Source organism: Falco cherrug, chromosome 6 (genome assembly GCF_023634085.1).
Source record: "Falco cherrug isolate bFalChe1 chromosome 6, bFalChe1.pri, whole genome shotgun sequence".
NCBI lineage: Eukaryota > Metazoa > Chordata > Aves > Falconiformes > Falconidae > Falco > Falco cherrug.
This window is the reverse complement of record NC_073702.1, coordinates 62,188,024-62,210,480: the sequence shown is the minus strand read 5'-3', so window position 1 is coordinate 62,210,480 and position 22,457 is coordinate 62,188,024. Positions and strand designations below refer to the sequence as shown.

General features: G+C 40.2%; 1 protein-coding gene across 1 annotated transcript; it reads right to left on the bottom strand.

The window, feature by feature from the left end:
* Window positions 1–4,004: 4,004 nt before the first annotated feature.
* On the bottom strand, window positions 4,005–15,860 carry GPRC6A (G protein-coupled receptor class C group 6 member A). The gene is made up of 6 exons (XM_005445694.2): window positions 15,667–15,860; window positions 13,788–14,091; window positions 11,078–11,905; window positions 8,042–8,254; window positions 6,529–6,652; window positions 4,005–5,125 (listed from the first exon to the last, which is right to left on the bottom strand). The coding sequence occupies exons 1-6, from the start codon at window positions 15,858–15,860 to the stop codon at window positions 4,005–4,007; spliced, it is 2,784 nt and encodes a 927-aa protein (XP_005445751.1).
* Between the last annotated feature and the right edge of the window lie 6,597 nt (window positions 15,861–22,457).

The window sequence follows — 22,457 nt, the reverse complement described above, 5'->3', positions numbered from 1 at the left end:
AAAATTCGATACCAACATATCCTTGGAAAGAAAATATTCAGAGAAGTCACCCTGGAATACATACTCAGTAAGCAACAGCCCGTGTGCTCACGATGCCGGTGGCAGCGAGCACGGTGTCCCCGCAGAGGTGTCGGGGCACAGGCCGTGCCAGGTGGGACACCCGCCCCCAGCGCCGGAGAGCCTGCGGATGGACGGGAGGGACCCGCTCCCCGGGGATGGGTCACCCCCGGCAGCGGCTGAAGCCCTGCGCTCAGCGTGGCAGCGCGAATAAGGAGTCTTGAACCTCCAGTTAGCAGCTGTCAGGAGCAGAGCCAGAGGTAAGAGCTTTATCCACAAGCAAATTGTTGAGTAGAGGAAATAAAACAATTTGTCGGCCAAGTGAGTTCTAGCATCCTCAATAATAATACTTCTTTAAAAATGCCATTTGGACAACATTTCACCCTGGAAAGTTATTCAAAAAAGCACTTTCTTTTCAGTAAGTCCCATGTTGATGTTTTCTTATTCACACATGTACGGTTTCCATTCCAAAATCTTTAATATAACAAAATATCCTTATTATTGATAAAACATCAAAGCCATTCCTACCAACTGAAAAAAATTAAATTAAATTAATCTTCCCACATTCTATTTCAGAACAAAATTTCTATTTGCAAATGAGCCATTCCCTAAACAGAAGAACCCAGCTCCTCAAATCAAAGTCCTATACCGGCTTTCTCATGTCCTTCTAAAAATAACAAAAAGAAAGAGTATGTGCACACACACCCCCCCCCACACACACACCCCCACACACACCCCACACACCCCCTCACACCCCCCAAGTGGCTCTGCCCAGCTTCAAAATGTTGTGGGGGAGATGAAGACACGCCGGCAGCCAAGACCTGCAGGGTGACACGGGGTTGTAGCCTGCCTGTAGCCCCTTTGCCTTCTTCCTGCTCCAAGCGAGCGGCATGGTGTCTGACAGAGCTCCTTGTCTCTGGAGACACAGCTGGGAAGGGTAGAAAGGGTCAGGACATCTGGGCTGGGCTGCTCAGCATCATTCGTTACAAGCAGCGTCCCAGAGGTGGCTGCGAGTTGCTAGTCCTGCTGTAACCCGCACATTCAGAGTCGTTGCAGCTCCAGAGGCTGTCAGCGGAGCTTGAGAGAATTACGCCCTGGAGGAGAGGACTTGAAAAACTTGATGTCCGTAACAGGCTTCATTCCCTCTAAAGATACAGTGCACTGTGTGAGAGTGGCTTCAGAATGCGTCATTTAGCATTATTAACAATGAACGACATAAAACTCGAAAAGGTTAAATAGTGTTTACATCCAGAGCAGCCTCCCACTGCCCTCAACAAATGGCCATTTCACGCTTCACCTCGCTGTGGACAGCAATGTATTTGGGGACGTTTGTGCTGAGACTTTGCTATGACTCGGGAAGGTGATTCCTTTTCTGTGCTCTGGGGATGAAAATCTGTTTCAGGCTCATTTAATGTCCACGCGCCTGGTAACAGAAATAGTTGGATTGCTGGAATACTTACTGTTCCGGGCGGGGGAATGTGTGCAAATGCTCCCTTTAGCATCACAAACCCATATTTTCAGCTTTTCCATACCCTCTGTATAGGATAGCACAATCCTTGTATATTCTACCTACATACGATCACTTGCTTCTTGCAGACAAGGCATTTAAAAGCATATGTAATACATCTTGGTACAGTGTCTCTTTTTTCTGCCAAGCCTAGCTAGCAAATCTGTTACATTGCCTCAGCTCCACTGTTGAATGTGCTTTACGCAGAACACCTGAGTAGCTGGAGAGGCAGATGTAGTATGTAGGACTCCTTTGAAATTCTGCCATATGTGATGACTTTCCTTAAAGATACCCTCTGTAGAGACCTTCACATCGCTGTCACCACACACTACTCCTTAGGACAACTTTCCACGAATGCCCTGCTGTACGTAGCTTTCAACCTAAAGGACATTTCTTAGAAACAGACTGGTTTATGGCAAAATCAGAGGTCATGGGGAAAGATTAGGAAATTAAGTAAGCAAACTCAATTTAAAATAACAATATGGCTTTAATCATTCCCTTTCATATATCTTCAAGGCATGATACGCTTAACACTTTTGAAAATGATAAATACAGGTATGACGGTCGAACCAAATTAACTTTTCTAACCGTCTGAATGCTGAAAGTTGTTGTGCAATGTAAGCTTTGCTTCTCTCTTTTAGGGAGAGACTTCTTGATGCATTGGCAGCCAAATTGCAGGAATTTTAACCTTATTGTACATAACTTCATATTCAGAACAGTATTTGTGATAACTGACGCATGAACAGCATTCATCATATATGTGCATAAACCTTCATTCTTCCAATCAGCTACAGAACTTGAGTAATTACTCAAACATGTAGTAAATTGCACCCTTGCCATTCAAATGACTTTAAAAATGTCTTCACAAGTATGTAGCACATATGTAGTCTTCATGTCACAGTAATTTCATTGCCTGTGTCCATTGTTGAAATGTGATTTGCAGCTATCTTGTTCAAAATACAAGTAGAAAAATCATATGGATAAGGGTTGGCAACATATAAATAGAGGTGATAGAAAAATAGATATATTGTACATAACTATAATACAATATGCATGTGTAACACCAAACCTACTGAATTTTATTTTGGCATGCTACAACATCCAGTTATTCCAGATCTAAATAGAAATATGGGGAAAGACTCAAGGAATTTAGTATGATTTCACAGTAACAAGGCACAGAAGTTAGAATAGCAAATATGGTCTAGGCTTTATGAACACAGAAAGGTATTTCTCATGGTTCTGGACTGGCAGCAGAGCTGTGCTGTTTAGAGTTAGAAAAAGCTCTGTGGTACCGCTGTCCTGACAGAAAATTTCCTCCTCTGAATGTGCCCTTTGCCTCTACAGAAGGCACAGCACAGCTGTACTGACAGAACTACAGAGCAGAGGCTCATCCAGTGCAGCTCATATTGGTTCATCCTTGTGCTATTTCTATGTATCAGAATGGTGCATTGTCATTTTCTTTTTGAAAATCAGATTTTTAAAATATGTATCAAAAAACCTAAAATTCCCAGGATGCGCTCGTGCTGATCCTAGTCATTGCATTATTTATGCTAATGAGAGTAATCCATTTGCATTTATCAGTTTTGACATTACACATTGACATGACATCCCCAACTAAGGGAACAAACATAGTGGCTCCCCTCCTCTCATGCATCAGAGGAGGTGGATGAGGTGAATCACTGTACTTCCCCTGAGTATGGGCAAAAAAAAGTAGATTAACATGCTTATAACTGCAGAGCTCGAGAGAAATTCTTTAATTTTTAGATAGACCCATCTCTAGTTCATTATCATCCTGGTAAATACAAAGAACTTTAAATGTTACTGCAGCACTTGTCTGGAATAAGGTGGGCCATTTGGGGGAGTAAAAAAAAATTAATAAAAATATTCACTGATATCAGGTGAAAAGGATTACTTTTAGATGTTCAGGAGAAGGGAAAGCCTATCTTGAAAGTGGTGACTAAAGGACTGAGCTTGTTTATCCCAGCAAACAAAGGCTGGGAGAGGGTTCTGTTTGATCTGTAAAGCAGAGCCAGGTGAGAAGAGCTCCTTAAACATTTGAGCATAGAAGATGCAAAAACAGTGGGGCACACCCATATGGTACCACCTATGTGTCTGTGAGAAATAATAATTTCCTGATGCTTCTGCCTCACTCAGGGAAGTGAGATTGTGGAACAGGTTCCCACGGGTTGGTGTGAGGGGGCTGGGGAAGGAAGGGAGCTGCTGAAGGGGACTGCACCTCACAGTGCCTACAGGAGCAGGGGCTGGCCTCTGTCAGCCAGGAAAGCCTTTCAGATCTGGTAATGGATGACTGCTCAAGTACCAGAGGAGGAGGCATTTCATGTGGCCTGCTCTCCTTGGAGATGCCAAAAGGAAAGAGACCTGAAAGAGAAATGGCTCCCTGAGATGGCTTTTCATCTTTTGGTACTTTCATGCTGGCCAGTCAAATGCTGGAAAGTCTTTTCCTGACCATAGTCCGTGTAATATTTTTAGGAAGAACTTTCCCTTTTATTAGTGTCTGCCCAGGCACTTGGAAATGGCAGTTTCCATTCGCAGAGTTTTTCTCAGGTTTACACGAGTCTGAAATAGTAGCTCGGGGGCTGGAAGACTTTGAGTCCAAAGAAATCTGACTAACAGCAATGCTGCCTGCGCTCTTGGAGGAATATGTGTAAATCATTTTGAGAAAGGCAGATTTTGTGTTAGTTTCTTGCTTGAAAATGATGATATAGCACTTTGGAAGAAAAATGCAGCAGAGGATTCCATAATTGGATATTAAAACAACAATGATTTCCACTGCTGGCAGGTATTTGCCAAATGTAGTTGCATAGACAGGGATAAACACAATCCATGCTATAAAGTAAATTAGCATGCCAAAGGTGATGAATTTAGCTTCATTGTAGTTCTCTGGCAACTTCCTACCTTTAAAGGCAAATATGAAGCAAATGAAGGCTAGGGCAGCAATGTAGCCCAACATAATTGCAAAAGCCACAATAGAACCCTCATTGCACTCCAGAATTATTGCTCTCGGAATTGAGAAATTTTGTGTTACAAAAGGTGTCCTAAATACTAGCCAGAAGGTGCAAATGATAACTTGAATTCCAGTGCAGGTGACCACAGCGGGAATAGGTTTATACATGCATTTCAGGAAGTTTTGCAGCTTGGGATCAAAGCTGAAGGCTAGTAAAATTTTTAGTGACTTTATTAAAATACATGAAATGCAGAGTGCGAAACTTATCCCAAAGAGGGCTTGTCTAGTTTTACACTTGAATTCTGTGGGTTCATCTATGAAGAAGACAGTGCTTAAAAAAATTAAGAAGTGGCTGAAGAGAATAGTATAGCAGACAGTTAGACCTCCAGATGCCTTTACAACTGGCGTGTTCAAGTTTTTAGTAAATATTATACTAACTGACAAAACCAAAACAACCCCAAAAGAGGAGAGAAGGAGGAGGAAAATAGCAAACCAGTCAGTCCAGGCGAGGAAATGGATTGTCTTTCTGTAGCATGTGGTGCTATTGATGGGAGCCCAGTAGGTTTTGTTGTTACATCGGTAGCAGTAATCCATATCTGAAAGCAGAAAAAAGGAAGATAACTTAGAAATCCGAAGTAAATAAACTTCGAAGTGGGTTACGGAGGCGTGAGATGCAGGAGCAATGTGGGAAGGGGTGCCGAGTTGATTAAGCAGGGCTGACGCTTCCGACTATTGCTGCTGCTGCCCAGGGGGAGGAGCTGCAGGGCTGCGGTCGCTGCGGTGCCATGCTGGCAGTGGTGGCAGTGGTGGCAGTGGTGCCAAAAGGACAAATGCCTGCCAGCTGTGAGCAGGGGCTGCCTGCAGCCAGGGCCTGGGAGGGGACAGGGAGAGTGACCAGGGTCCTAACACTGCCTTAGTCACTGCTGACCAGCGATACATGACCTGGCCAGAGCTCTGGAAAGGCAAACTTTAACTGAAACCTGAACAGTGACTTGGGAGTAACTAAATTTTTGCAGAAATTGAAACAACGTTGCTTTCATTTATCTATTTTGACAAGAAAAAAACCCAAACTTTCTCTTTACAGATAGCTTTTGAAATACAACAGCAAGAATAAACATTGCTTTATATTATGCTTTGAAAGGTTACTTTTGCTTTAAGATTCCTATCCTCTGATACAGAGAAATTTCACAATTATTTTAATTAGAAAGATAAGATTTAATTTCCTTCTGCTCTCAGGGTATTAAAAGTACATTGTACCACAACTTTCTTAATTCCATATTTCTCCTCCATATTTAATTTTACCTTTTAAAGAATTTTGCTCAAATCTGTAAATGAACAAGAGGTAAAGTACACATCTGGTTTGATACTAGAAAATATTACTGTACAATTATATCAGACTTCGCAGTACTCCCTGGTAAGACAAAAATATGCTGGTAAGGAAAAATACATAACCCTTGAACTTTGTAGACTCATAGAATGGTTTGGGCTGGAAGGGACCTTCCAAGATCATCTAGTCCAACCCCATGGCCTGGCCAGGGACACCTTCCACTAGAGCAGGTTGCTCACAGCCCCATCCAGCCTGGCCTGGAACACTTCCAGGGATGGGGCATCCACAGCTTCTCTGGGCAGCCTGTGCCAGTGCCTGATCACCCTCACAGTGAAGAATTTCTTCCTTATTAGACTGGGTGTACTGCGGAAAGACAGGGAAGCAAGGCTCTATTTTAATGAAAGTCAGTCTGATAAATCATCCAGACTTTCCATCCTAACAAAGGATAATGCCAGTCATCTGGACAATCCAATTGCTTTAAGTTTTGTCTTCTAAAAAGCATTTAAACCTATTTTATAGGCCAAACACTAGCATTTGGGAAACTGAGCATAGACAAATATGTCCGTTTGTCCCATTCCAAAGATTTACCCAAGGTTGCAAGGCGCATTATACCCAAACAAAACAATCATATTGATGCCTAAATAAACCTTTATTTGGATCACAATTTCTTACCTGTTTGATTGCTGTAATGGTTTTCTGGGCAGTAAACACACTCATAGCAGCATGTGTGTGGACTCTCTGTAACCTTTTTCATCTGTCCTGGCCTGCAGTGCTGGGAGCATGTTGACTGAACCTTCTGCAGTGTGCAGAGGACAAAAGAAAAAAAAATCAGCTCAGGCACAACTAATTACTTAGAAACGTTAAAATAAACCTCCAGTAACTCTGTGATTTGCACTCTCTTGTATCTAACATATTTTAAGGGAATCTGAAAATGATGCTGAAAAAAGGCATTGTAGGCTCTATGTTCTTCTGTTTTCTCCACACATTCAATAAGTGACAGGATGGGGCATTATCTACCTGATAATTATATTTTTTGGCCCCGAATGCCAATCAGTGGAATCGTCTGTAGCTTTAAAATCCAGATCAAAGTGTCTCATCCAGCTTTGAACCTGGAATTTATACTGCTAATGATTAGCTCCAAAGAAAGCTCAGAAGCATCTGATGGATCTGATGGAGGATTCAAGTGGACTGCTTCACAAGTGAGATCTTGAAATGCCTTTCAGCTGCTCTGAGCCTGGGGAAGACACCTTGGTGGGTGCTCTGCACTGCAGCTCTGATATTCCTGACCCTCAACAGCTCATCCCTGAGTCAGGAAGCACCACTCTGGGGTGCATGATCAGGGCCTTGTCTCAAGGTCTGGGCTCCAGTCCTCATTCCAAAGACAATTTTTTGTAAAATGGAGAAGCAGTCCTAAGGGACACTGCTGTTTCTTCTTTCTTCAAGATGGCTTACAAGTAGGTAGAGACATTTGCTTGCCATCCTGGGCAGCGCCACAAAGGGGGACAAGATCTGAGGTTTTCTTCAGTCCTCAGCTGAGTCTGTGCGCTGAGACTCGAATCCAGCCCACCTGGTAAGCAGCCTCACCCTGCCCCATTAGTCATGAACACAGACTTCCACCCATGCACAGATAACATTATCCAGCTGTAGAGACACCCACTAGTCCTGTCAACACCAGTGCCGGGGCTCCAGGTGGTACCACCCACCTCAGACTCCTGTAGCTGTGCTGACTCCAGCTCTAACAGAAGCAAATAACAACAAAGCTTTTTTCTTTTTTTTTCTTTTTTTTTTTTTAATACAGATATGAGTCTTCATCTACAAAATAAATGGTGGTGGTACAAAAGAGAGGGAGCTTTTACAGACAGTCATTTTTTATTTTAAAACCCCTTTTCAAAATTCTGGAGTAGCATCCTTAGGACAGACATAATTTCTCATCTTAGGAAATCTCCTAGGAGCATTCTGGAGAAATAACTCTTTTTCAAATCACTGAGCCTGCTTACAGGCTGACAGGCTTCTCAGGGTGCATGAAAGTGTTTGAATATCCCCAGAGAGGGTTTTTTGCTCTGAAAGGAGAACATGAAACCACAGGAGAGATTTCTAGCTGACACATACTTCAGTTACAAATACTGTAGGGAGAAGAAAACATATGAAACAAACTTCACATGTTTTTTCACAAACTAAAAGTTACCTTTAAATCCAGAAATGCTTTTTTTTGGTCTTCATCCTCAAAGATAAAGCCACCTTTCTCTAGGTCATATTCTGCCATGGTGGTAATTTCCATGTGGCCATCAATTTCTTTCCAAAGAAGTACATCGTAGCTGGTGCTCATATCTCCGTTGGAGTCAAACTTGATTTCTTTATCATCATCAATGACTGTAACTTTTTTAAGTTCTTCAAGGAGCTGAGCATAAGTATAAGGAATGATAATATATATCAGTACCATGTCAGTGCAATAAACTCAGTAGTTTTACATCTGTGTGATGATATCAAGTTAAAAAGACCTGTTGGTTTTTAGGAGTAAAAGAAACGTTAAAATTAAAAGTCATCTTTATAACTGTTTAGTTTGATGTCTGACACAGAATTACATTATTCAGACAGTCCTGTTGACCTTAAAAATCTATTAATAAAATATAATCTTTTCTTAACTCTATGCAATGAGTACAAATACTCATGTTAGTATTTTGTTCCAGCCTTGGAAATTCTGGTACGATGATGGGAAAGAAAAGATTTTTGCTTGCAAGACCTAATGGCCTTTTGGAAGACTCCTTCTTGTAAAGAATGACTGTGAGTGATGCTCCTATTGTTACTTTACTGTCACCAGAGTCAATCTGGACAATACTTGCTCCACAGAAACCTCCCCCAGCCTGTCTGGAAATAGGTAACATTGTTTTCAGCTGTCACTCTGACTGATACTATGCATTGCAAGGTGAGACTCAGAACTGTTAAACGCCAGTTTGCTCAGGTGAAGTGATCAATGGCACAATGGCAATAAACAACAAGGCTGTATTTTATAGATCATAGGAAATATCAAAACAAGCATGCTTTGTTAAGGCAACTGTCCAGCTTCATATTGCAAGCCATTCTGTTCAACAGGGGGATATTTCTGTTTCCCTCATGACAAACAGCCAGATAAAAAGTTCTGTGTGAATCTAGAAAAGAACTGGTTAAGGTACATATAACCCACTCCCAGTTCATAGGGAGACCATAGAATGACTTTCATTTGCCGCTGTAGTTCTGAACTGAAGCAAAGGCTTTATGCTTTTGCAGGCCTAACAATTTTTGGCAACAGGGATTAATTAAGAAGAAAAAAACCCCAGGTTTTGGTGACAGGCTGAATTTAACTGCCCCTTAAAGCACGCTCTTGCATGGATCTGTTTGTGATATTTATAGCATCTAATGGACATGCTGATAAATCTGCTACTTAATAGGCTTTGGCAAGTATATATATGCATATAACGTCATTTTCTCATGTATAACATAGTTGTTTTGAGAGTTCATATATATATACTCACTGCATCTTTACCCATCTGTGAAGAATCAAAGTGTGCTTCTAACCAATATTGCATTTGAGTTGGATGTTGTATAGTTCTGTTGGACTGAATAGGTTTTTTTTATTGTATATATTCAGGCTAGTAATTTAATTTTTCTCTTCTCCACTTTACCAATTTCTCTAACAATATGGTAACAACAGAGCTTTCTGAATATATCTTGAGCTTCAAACAGAAGGAGCTAATAGTAACATTTTGATGTAACTGATAGCTACTTCAGCAAAGTCTGTAACACTGATTACCCTTGTTGCTTCTCTGTGTGTGGAGATGTGTGACATGGATTAGTTGCATCCTAAGCTTTGTATATGTATATCCATTTCTAGAGGCTTTAAATTTAGTGTACAGAAATTCTATTGTGAAAGCAATACAGGAGGTATAACTTTCAGTTTTCTTCACGAGTTCTTAGCCTCGTAACAGTAGTTTTAGTTTGGGTTGTTTGAGATTTAATTCAGCAATGATGTAAATGCAGCTCAATGAAGTTGCAGCCCCCTGTAAAGCAGTCCTGAATTTGTCCTATTCACATTTACAAATTCATGAGTAAGAGTCTGATTGTTACTGTTTCAGTATTTTTTCAAAGCCCCTACCTTGGTTTGACCTGCCCTGACCTAGGATAAGAGGTCAGAGCAAGTCAGAATGCTTCAGTGGTTGATTGACTTTTAAATTAACTTTTGTTTAGTCCTCTGAGTATAATTGTGTAAAAGTGAATACTCCTGAGCAAGTTCTTGGGTAAAAGGTCAGGTCAGGTTTACTTGTCTGATTTTTCCTCTTCTTTTCTACCTAGTAGAGTTTGATAACAAGTACCTCACTCATCTTAAAGGCTGTGTCTAATTTTCCTACCAGTCACTTCAGTAGAAATCAAGATCAGACAGAGGAACAGTCTGTTCCATTTTCACTTTCAAATAAAGATTACTTATAGAGAAAAATACCTGAATTCAGATGAAACAGAGACAATGGTGAGAGAGAAATTGGAAAATTGAAACTCTTTGGTGAACACTCCTATCCTGCTGTATCCCCATCTCTCAAGAACACTCATTGCTGTGTATTACAGTGGTTTGCGGCAACTGGACCGACTGCTAGTAGCTGAATAGCTGGTAAGTCAACTGTAGATTGACTATACATTTTATTCTATCTCACATGAGTAGCTCGCAAGGCATTCCAGCAAGAAGCCTACAGACTGGAGCCTTCACCCAAGTTAGTGCCTATGCTGTGTGCTCTTTGGAGGTGATGGGGCAAGTGTTACAGTAGCTAATGAAACCCAGCAGGTAAAGATCCCTTCTGCACCTGTGGAGTCATGTGTTTACAGCCATTGCTAATGTACCCATGAAGGAGGAGATGGTGCATATGCAGTTATTCACCATCAGCTAGTTGTCTGTACATGAAGTGCAATAATCATTCTCTACCTACAGCAGAATATAGCCACAGCTCAGCACCAGGAGCCTCTGCACCTACATGGGCCAAAAACAGGGAGAAAAACCTGGAATCTAGTCCTTATCACTGCAGCAGTTAGATACTGCTGCTCTAGCACATAGTCTGTTATTTCAGCCAGTGAAGAAAAGAAGGAACAGGAAGAAAAAATAATTTAGTAAAAGGACCAAGCTAGTGAATCCAGGGATGTGGGAGCAAAAATGAGATGAAAGTTATGCAGAGAATAAGACCTGAAAGAATTAACGTCATACCTCCCATGGAGTGAAGGCAGAGGGATCCTTGCAGTTTCTGTCTTTGCATTGCCCTTTAATGGCGTGAGCAATGGCATAGACTGCAAGTATAGTACTATGGATAAATCCCGATTCAACGTTAGCATTCAAAAAATCATCTCTCCAGATCTGATGTTTATTCTCAACATTTTGCAATAGATCATCCTGGGACTGGTTTGAAATGCATGTTTGAAAATCATGATATTCCAGGTGTGCACAGAGTGACAAAAGTGTAGTATATTCATGTAAAAACTTGTTGTTGTCAGTGGGCTTTTCATGAAGGTTTCTTAGAAAGTCTTGGAATGTGGAGACATTGCCACTTTTAAATCCAAATCCCACAATGGTTCCCAGTTGTCTGATGTTGGGAATTGTACTGATTTTGACTGCAGCCGACCAGTTATCACTTGCGATCCAGATTTTATTTACATTTCTCTCAACTGCCTTCTTAAATAGTTTGAGCACGTGGAACTGTCTCATAAAGACAACAATAACATTTACTCTGGTTTCCTTGACAATCTTCTCAATTGCACGATCAACTTTGGTGTGAAAGGTGTTGTCAGAGAGATAGGCAGGTAGCATTTCTTTAAAAGCTATGCAGACATTGTTTGCCATGGCCTGGACTCCAAAGCTCTCCAGAGCAAACCGCCCGTTGTCATCATCAGTGGCTATTATTCCAATCCAATTCCACCCAGACTCACAGATCAAGTGTGCCATTGCTCTTGTCTGATGAAAATCACTGGGGATAGTCCTGAAGAAAGAAGGAAACCGGATTTTGTCACTGAGGATTTCAGCTGATGATGCAGGACTGACCTAGGAAGAGCGAACAATTCAGTTATGGAGGCAATCTCCTCCAAAGGACACCGAGAGATCCAAAGCTGCCATGATTGCTCTTTCATCCAGCCTGATGCAGTCTCCCTCCTCCTGTGAGTGAGTGTCAGCAAGGTGCAGCCAAATGGGGCAGGTTGCCTCACCCTGCTCTTAGGATGCAGACTCATGCCCATTACCAGTTCCACGGTTTTCATCCTGATCCACATAATTACTTCAGTGAAGGCAGAGAATAAAACCTTTCAAAATGGATATGACAATCATGCTGGTAAGGTTTTTTACTCTGTTCAGATACCATCAACATGCTATTCAAAACAATATTTAAAGCATTGGAAACATTAACCATTGTTTGAGTTATTATTCAAGTTGCTAGTACCCTTACATTTTGCAGTATTTTAATATCACTGAATATGTTAGTATGGTTCACCTGTATATATATATTCTCTCTCCAAGATTTAATTATTATATTTTAAAGGGATCACTAAGCCTGTTAGAACCTCCCAGAAAAACAAGCAGTAACCAATACTACAGAATACTATAATTCTTTCATATAAAAGATGTATTACCTTTTCCTTGTGAATGTAGCTAGAAAAACATAAATGGAACATTGCTATTTAAATTTCTCTAGTTTTAATCCTTTTCTATTTGTTTGTAGGAACTTTTTCCCCTACACTTATATTTCCTACATTGCTTGACAGTTCTTAAAAAAAACAAATCTAAGGTTTCCAAAATGAGTCAGGTCTCTGAAGGGGATACCAAATATCTGATATCAGAAGATTACAGACACTATGGATGAGAAAAATCTGCTGGGTCATCTTTTCCATCTCTGTGCCCCAATGCAGATTTGTTTCACCAATTGCCTTTTGGTTATGTTCAGGTGTGGCATTTTAATTTTCATACATACTCCTCTGCTAGAGCTGGAGGTCATAATTACTTCCTACCACTGCAGAGGACAAGATTCCATTAGAAGTTCTGTTTAGTTTGGATTTTCTTTCTTTTCCACGTGTTTGGTTACTATGTTGCTGTGTTGAAGGGAGGTAGTTTATGTCAAATGGCCAAACCCATCCTGCAACACAGGATGGTGTGGAAGCGGATCTCCTTTTCCCTCGTTGGTCCTGGCCTTGACCCAAACTCCGTTACAGTAGTGAAAGCAGAAAAGTAAGGACTGGCCTAAGTGCAAGTGCGGGACTGTACGAGTCCTAGAGAGGTCAGAAATAGAGAAGGATGTTTTGGGAAGGAGCAGCATGGATCTAGAGAGTTGTATATTTTCTCTTCTATAAAGAGTAACATGAGTAAAACTGCACTTTACAGCAATATTCCTCACTTCCCTGTCCAGAATTACCACAGATTCCAACATCTCATCTCTCTTAGGCGAGAGAGAATTTCCAGATTTCTGGCCAAATTTTATTTAGACTTTTTTTTTTTTTTTTTTTTTTTTTTTTTTAAGCTCGACACCAGGTGTTGCCATATTCATCACCAGCCAGACTAGAGGCAGTGGGTGTAACTTTGTTGCCTGAACAGAATCCTTGAATGTCATCCAAAGAACACTGGAGTAACTGGCACAGCCGTGCAGGACTGAATAATGGTGCTGCCAGGCTGACAAGAGCCCAGCATCATCCTGAAATAGCACTTGGAGGCATGTGCCTTGGGCATATGAAGTAGCTCTTATTGCCTTTGTTTAGGCAAATGAATTAAGCCCTCCATTTGAAGCTGAATCCCACCCCTCCCGATGTCCTTAGGTTGAGCCAAATCCTGCCCTGTAGCAAACGTGTGGCTTTCACAGTCCCTATGATCAGAGCCACACCTTGATTCCAACCTTGGTAAATTTGACCTTCTGTCCAAAACGACGTAATTGCCTCACACCTACCTGTGGGATTAGTTGCAAAGCCAACAGCCTTGAAACTGCCATCGACACCTCTGAGTAGGTGGCTCCAATGACTGCCTTAATTCTTGGGATGTAGTCTGAGTAGTTACACTTGAACTCCACAACATCCTCAGAAGAATTGAATTTAGACAGAAACCTCAGAGCAGATGCCATGGCTTTAGTGACTTCTGCACATGTGTCATAGATTTCGTAGCCCAGAGTTACTCCAGATAACAGTGTTGAGTTGTTGATCATTTCAATAGCATGTATCATTGCAAGTGTCTGAAGAAAAATTTGAATTTCAAAGCTGTCAGGAAACACAGAAGTTTTACTTTAGAAAGACATTTGTGGGAACAAGGCTGAAGCAAAGTCCATTTTGAGGATATCCCTCAGAAATTGACAACTACTGAAAAGAAGTGATGGATAGTATGTTTTGAGTGATTAACTTAAGAAAAATAAACGCAAAACTTAAAATATACCTGAATGAAAGTTGGTTTATTGGTTTTTGGGTTTTTTTTTCCTGAAAAAAAGCAGCTACTAAAGAATTAATTCTCATGTTAGATGAAAATTTGCCAGTAATATCTTCAGGAAGCATCTGTCAAAGCCAGTGAAGCTATTGCAATTTACTTCACCTGCCCAGTAAGCTTTTTTAAAAATGTATTTATTTTCACCAAAACATGTAACAAATCAAAGAAAGGACTAAATATTTCAGAATAGAAGAAAATCTTTCAGAGGTTGAGGTCTTATAGTGTTCCTAAAGTCTTCTCTAAACCTGATGAAGTTAATACAGTTATTCCCCTTATCTCCAGTGGATATTATAACAAATGCTTAATGAGAATTGTGCTAGCACAAAATGTCTGCAATACAAAAAAAACCCCTCTCAGGCAAGGTTCTCTACAGTTTACAAATCTTGCAAACTAAATTAAATTTCAAATCGACCTTGGACAATTTATGACTCCATAGAAAAATACTGGAAGACTGGCAAAATGATCGACTTCATCATTTTGAAATTAATCGAAATGGATACCTGAATGTCCAGGTCACTATTAGATTCAGATGTAGGATTAAGTTGCATGCAAAATTCAAATAAAATTTGAGGATTTGTACCTGTATTATAATTAAAGAAAATGCATATTTGGAATTCCTGGGCTTAGGAAGGCTTTATTATATACTTAAAATGAAGTCCTTCACCAGGTTTCCTTTGCATTCTTTCCAGAAAAATGGATGTTTCAAGCACAGTAGGATTTGAAGACAGCAAAACAAATATTCTGATGCACAGTCTGAACCTGAATCCATATGTGACATGGTGTTCATGTATAGTCTATCCTATAGCATAATGCCACAATTATAATACAAAGTGTAATAACTACATAATTAAAGTAATTATAATAGTAACTACAATCTAGTCAGCAAGGTACTATCATAAGTTGCAGCTGAGCTGCCTTGTGAGGCGGGGGACATATTTTAGTATGCGCTTAGGTGAAATGGAACAGTCTGCCTGTGTTCAAATCAAAAGTAGATGCAACTTCATAAATAACGAACAACTGCACAGCAGAGTGCTTCAGACATATAGCAACAAATTAGCATTTACATGGAAATTAAATGATTGTTCAGCACAAACCTCCAGGGCTAGTTGATTACACATTAAGATTGAAATAGGATCCAATGCTCATTCCCTTCCTCAGGCAGCCACAGTATTTTTTATAACTGCAACTTTGCCATACTTTATCATCCTGTACTAATTTGCACACAATTTATGTGACGTCCAAGTTCTTTTAAAAGACCAGGAAATTCAAGAGAACCAGCTTTTGTTGATAATGTAAGAGGTACATGCCCGATCTCAGTGACCTTTGTTATATGTATAATTTCCAGTTTTACTTACCCAGCGCAGTTCTGAATTACTGGCTTGATGGGATATTCTTCTGGATGCAGCATTTCGCTATGAACTGCAAACAAGCCTCCAATAACAATGTCCCCTGGAGAACTGGCGCCCACAAAGTCGTCAGTACTCTGGCAAGAGAAAGTGCTATCAGTGCCGACCACAAAGCAGAGGATCAAAAAGCTAACAAATGCCATGTTTCTGTTTCACTTGCTCACTACCAGCTTCAGGGCAATTAAGCTGCAGGGCCGACGAGGCTCCTATGTCATCTGTAAAAAGCAGCAAAGGGAAAAGGCTGCGCTCGTAAGTTAGTCACACCTCATAAGGTGCTTGTATTTGCTCCACTGGCTGAGGCTATTTTATTGAAGCTACTACAGCAATGCTGTCACACAAAAAGTGATGGTGCAGGTGTGTGAGAGTGAAGAGGGAGGGAGAAAGATAAATGAGTTTAAGAGGAAATGTTGGACATAAAATCTGTTTTGCTGTGTTCAAAGTTTATTATGCCTTATCTGAAACACATGGCAAATATTTTGGTATAAATTTGGGCTTGTCTTGAATACCTTCCAACTGAGTGCAGGGTGTGAAGAAGCAACTGCATAATGTGGTGGTTATATTGCTTTGACCATATTTTAAGGGGCTAGTCCAAAGAATACTGAGAAAAGACCCCCCCTGCCACAGTGTGCTTTAGATCAGACCCTGATGCAGGAAAACCCAACCCAAAACTATTGAAAGACTGCTTTTCTCTCAACACTTTTCTTATAAGTTTTAAAATCTGTGTATGAAAGTGGTTAGGATAAGCTAATAATCACGGTTCTGATGCACACACAGCTCCTAGGGACTTCTGCGAGCTTTGGGTCAGGTTCTGTATTTACAAGCCTGGCCATGTCTGCTGCTGGTTAACCTGATAAAGACGGACCAGTGGGGAAACGTGATATTAATGCTAGGTTTTTTTTTTTTTACTCTTTCCTCTCTCTGACTGAGGACACCAGCATACAAGCAGCTCCTGTGCTGCGGGAGGACAGGGAAGAAGCTGTTCTCGGTGCCATCATTCCCCTCAGGTTTGCAGGAACTGGATGCTGAACCAGAAGGGAACCAGGGGAAAAGAGAAGCAGAGACTGGACTCTCAGCTTTCATAAACTCCAACCATAAACTTGAAGGTGAACCTCTTTTGGATGGAAACATGGCCGATGCTACTAGACAATACCAATTTACGTAAGAGATACAGATTTGACAATAATCCCTTTCTGTTCTTGATGTTGCCTTCTTTATATATTTTCTTGTAATGGCTTCTTCAAATTTTTCTTCTTTTGGTAATATGCCAAAACACTCTTAAAATAATGGGCTCAGTCATAATGTTTATTGTCTATGAGTGTATTATAAAAAATGCTGGGTTTTACACAGAAAATTTGAATCAAGGATTTTTTTCTGGCAAGCAAGAAAGAGAAATGGGTTCTCTGTTACATATTCTTTCTGATAAGCATAATGCATATTATATAAATTATCTGAATTATTATATTTTGCTTTTTCTCACTAGTCTCTTCATAGTCAGAGTATCCATTTACAACAGAGATATTTCTTGCAAATGCAAATGCAACAGACGTATTACTTGCAAATTTTAATCACTAGTTAAGTTACCATTCAGCCTTTTCTTTGTTATAATATAACAGCTTGTGTATCTTTCATCTGCCTTCTTTCTTTCCATGTGGCATTCTCACTGCTGCGTCAGGGCATATAGTAAACAGCTGCCTGCAGTTTCTTTCATGTATCTGATCACATGCATTTCTGAGCACATGATAATATCCATTTATTCTGCTTCTGCACTGACTTGTGCAAATTCCAGTTACTTCAAAGGTTTTCCTCCTGACTTATAGCAGCGTAACTGTAGTCAGACTTTGGCTCTGAGTTAGGAGACACTCAGTTGCAAATATTCATGTAGTCATTCCTTACCATCCATGTAATGCACCCCAAAGCCTAGTTCCACATACTCTGGTGTTTCCTTTATGCAGACTTTGCATATAGTTTTGTGTACAAAGCTTGTGTATACTTAGATATAGTTAAAGCATAAGACTGGAGCTAGTAATTTCCTCAAGCAAGCCACAAGAAATATTCAGCCATATGCCTTTAGTACAAAAAGTAACTTTCAAAGACCTGATACTAAGTATTGCATTAAGGACTCAATGGAAATACAGCACTGATAATTTCAAATTTCAAATTTGTTATATTTACAATTTAGAAGCAGAAAAGAAACTTTACTCTGGCCAGTCTCTAAAAAACTATCAATTTCTATAGAACATTTTACCTACAAACAAAAATCCTTACTTGGTCTCTCTCGAAAGTGGAAGTTGACAAAATAAACATCACATATAATTGGTGCATAATTTCATGTTATTTATAAAAACACCATGAAATGAGGCATGCTTCAGATTCAATGACATAGTTTATGTCACAGTGTAGAGTATTTTCACAGGGAAAGGTTTTTATTGTTATCATTGGTTTTCAAGACCAATGTATCTCATAAATGCTGCTAGTGACGAGAAGTACTTAGAAGCATTACTGAGATAGCTCAGCCTCATCTAGTACTGCAGAATTAACTGGAACTGTTTGCAAATATCCTTTTTAATTGACACTTAAATACCAATGAAAATAAGTGTATAGTACGAAATGTTCTTTGCCTAAAATTTAGTGACGTATTATTGTAGCATCACTGGATTTTCACAGTTGTCTGCATAGGACTATTTCCTGGCAGGTAGAATCAAGTATAATGATTCAGAAGAATTCTTGAAGTACCATCATCTGTAGAAAGCAGCCTTTAATGGACGGTGCAAAAGCAGAAAACAGGACCTACCAAACCTGAGTTACTCTGAGAGCCATAGATAAATTCTAAGAGGCTTTGGAGGATCTGGCTGGAGACAAAGGTACTCTGTTAGTATCTCTGTATGCCCCAAAGGTACTTGCTGCCATGCCAAAATGGCTACTTCTTCCACCTGTTCTTTAGCTTCCCTTCAAGAAGGACTGAAATAGGTGGGTTTTGGAAGATGGCCCTGTCAAGCTCAGCACTAATCCTGCAGGTGACTTCTTGTAAATTTACAGTTAATAAATTTTTTGCAACAGTGCCATACCTATTGAAGGGATCCATAATCAAAGACGTGCAAGAGAAGCTGGGGGACTTGAGTATGAGACCAACTGAGTGTACCCTCAAAGCAGTGGACACCTGTAAATGGACCATCTGCCTCTCCCATCTTCACAGCTTCTAGACATGGACAAGTTATGGCTTTTGTGCAGAAGGAAGTTCTGTAACTGTCAGTAACTTGGTCAAGCAAAGAGAGACTATACCATGCAGGAAACAAACACCAAGATTTTGGCTGAACTTCTTTGTCCTAGCTGCTGTTTTTCATGGAGAAGTTAATGAGTTAGATTCCAACAGGAATATCTTTTCTCTGAAGCCCATTCAGTCAGATACTGTTAAAGGAGAAAGACGTTTTTCATCGCTTTCTCTTTTAAACTGATCTTAATTGTGCTGTTTTCAAACCAACATACAGCAGAGAGCTAAATACTCTGCTAGGCATATGCAAAAGTTAAGGAAAGAAAGAAGAAATTTGGTTATTCAAAAGATTGGGATAACCCCTCCTCAGGCTGGACCTACTATGATCCAAGGGAGATTGCCCTGTCTGGAGAACTCAGCAGCATTTAAATAAAATCCCATCATGTGCGGGGAAGCTGATGTTTGTGTAAGTTAGGAGTGACTGCCCCTTCTCAAATTATTCTTGGGGAAGACATGAGCCACAAAGAAAGGAAGATGACCCAGAATTTTGAACTGAGTGGTTTGTTCCCACTTCTACCACTGTTTTCTTGTGCCTGCACAGATTTCTGCCATGACTTCCCAACCCTAGTCAGGGACTCATAGCCAGGATTCTGAAAGGTGCTCTCTCTCAAATTAAGTAGGCCAAAATGCCTTAAAACTCTAGATTTAACCTTCTTCTGATTCAAATCTGTGAAGCAGAGAACAATATTGCCTTTCCATTCAGATCACAAGCTCTTTAGAATAATTACTGTCCTTCACTTATGGTGACCCCCCAGATTATATAAGGTATTTTGATACAAGCAATAATAACATAACAAACAGGCAAGATAAAACAAGCTGAACTAAGCCAAGTAAGAGTGCAAATCAGTGCTGCAATAAAGGAACATACCTCTATTTAAAAGAGTATTACTTTTCATTTAACTCTGAGCCTGGAAATATTGTAAATGCTGTGGTTGCAGAAGCTGTAACCCACCAGGAAGCTGTTCAGTCAAATTGCCTCTGTCTGCTGCCATCTCCTTTCTACTCAAAAGCTGATGTGGTATGCAATTGCTTTGGCCAGCAAGCCACTTCTCAGTTTGTTTTGGGGCAGCAAGAAGCATGCTTGGAAGGCTTCCATGCAGCCCAGCTGCTCACTCATGGTCTTACTGAATCCCATGAGAGCTGCTGAGCCTCACAACCGAGGCTGAAAGGCCAGCTGACGGCTACTCTACTGAAATGAAAACCAGAGAGTCAATGTGAAGCTGTATATATATTGACTATAAGAATAATTTGAGAACATTTAAAAAAATAGAAATACCAAGGACAAAATGTGTGGAACTGCTCTCTAAAAACACCACTAAAAAGCCTGTGCAATTGGAAGCAACCACTGCTGCTAGCAGGGAAGCCATTACAAATGAGTACACCAACACCTTCCAGGCCAGGAAGAAGGAACTGTCCCTTGCGAAATCATTGTATTTTCCATGCAACCAGTTTATGGAGCCATTTCCTTTCAATATGACAGACTACATCTATACTAATAAAGACAGTAGACAGTGTTAAGGTCAAAACATTAAGAAGAGTAAATATTGGTTAGGATTGCCAGCTTTCTAGGCCAAAAGAGGCACTATATTTAACCCAATGATTTTAGATTACAGAGTTTCTCTTAAGGAAGTTTAAACAACTGAGAAGAAGAAAAAAAAAAAAAGCAGCAGCTATTGCATTACTTAATTTTAATTATCTTTTTTAAAATTCTTCTATTTACTGGCCCCCTACACAGCTTAATATTAAATATCAAAATTAAAGAATGGCAAGGAGGACAGCCATTACTTTGATTTGTGGTCTGTTATAAAAAAAAAACCTTAAAAATTAAAAACACATCAACAGTGCAATGGAATTTGGATGGAAGCCAAGTGGTCACATTAATTCCTGAGAAACAAACTAAGTTAATTTTCAAGTTCATTGGGTTTGTCCTCTAGAGGGTGTCAGCTGAGCTGCATGATGGGGAGGATGAGTCCCGTTTTTCTTTATCAGGTCACAATATTACAATGTTCCTCCTCACATTCTCCGAAAGCTGAATTTCCCCTGATGCAAAAGGCCTTTTTGGAGTACTTCTGGTGAAAAACTAAGATGCTGGGACACCCACCTAGAGCAGGGCTGTGACTGTGTCTTCAGTGTCCTGCCTGGACTGCCAAGGCAGTCCTGGGCAGCCCCACAGTAATTTCTTTTTCAGAAAGTGTTTTAGTCCATAGTTGGTGTTGTGCATATTGAGTGCACCTCTGCTGTTTATGCTACAGTAGAACTGCAAGAAATTAAAGCAGAGTTCTGAAGGGGAAACATTTTTCTGAGTTCAGAGGAGAGATGTTTGTTTCATTTAGCTTCTTTCTCTGGTATCTTATTATACTTAGAATAAATTACAGGTCAAATACAATTTTGACATGAAAAATCAGGTGGATTTGAGTTTTATGATGTTGAGGACAAATACTTTTAACCATTGAATTTCTCTGTAATTGAAATCAAATTTCTCTGTAAATGAATCATTTTTTCAAAATAATCTAGCAAGGCTGTTCCTATCCCACACAGCCAAGAAGACAGAGAGCTGCACAGGATGGATACAGAACAATTTTTCACAAAACCCAGCGTGGTAAGCATGACCCAGTTGATCGAGATGCCATTTTCAGAATTCTTCAGCAGGTTTTATTTCTTCCCTTTGATCGATCTCCTCCACTCTTGATTGGAAAACAAGAGAGCAAAAATGTCATTAATCTACTGACAATGCAAACATTTGGGCCCAACCTGTAGTGAAAGGGCCATTCAGATGGAAAGAAAACCTCTAGCTTAGGTATTTGGGCTTTCTCCTGAGAGGCTGGAGGCTGGGGGGTCCAATCCTTCTGCAAAGACTGTTTGTGATCCTATAGTAAGACCTTTGCTACATAAAGGAGGGGACTCAAGTTTTTCTGTTCCCAGTGCCCTCTATTCACTGGAATGTCACTGACGATTTGTTTGAGAAAGCCCTTCCAGCCTGAGCATTAAGAACCCGCCTCAGAGGGTCAGTATATTCAGAAATTCCAGAGGGTGTATTGCCTAGTATATTTGGCACGTTCTGGAAATGCCTATCTGCAAGAAAGTCAGGCTGGAGATCATCTCACATGAAAATGCTGATGTCAAGCAGGTATGAAGCTGATACTAAACCTCTCAACATTATTAATACCGAACACCCCTTAAAATAAAATTAGGCTTATAAGTATTTAAAAATATGAGTGGCTGTAATTTTTAGACATCTCCAAAGCTGTGGACTGTGGGGGAACTGAGTGTATTAGTTTTGGATATAGGCTGTTAAAGGGACAGATAGCTACACAAATCCAAATAGCCATCTTGGTGGCCTTATGTTTATTCTCATTAAACCACTTCTGCAATAGTACTTACTGACTTTTTAACTCTTAAAGTACTTGTCCCACATAAATGCCTTTAAAAATGTAAGCACTTTTCTTCAGTCATTTTGTAGCTGAAACAGAAC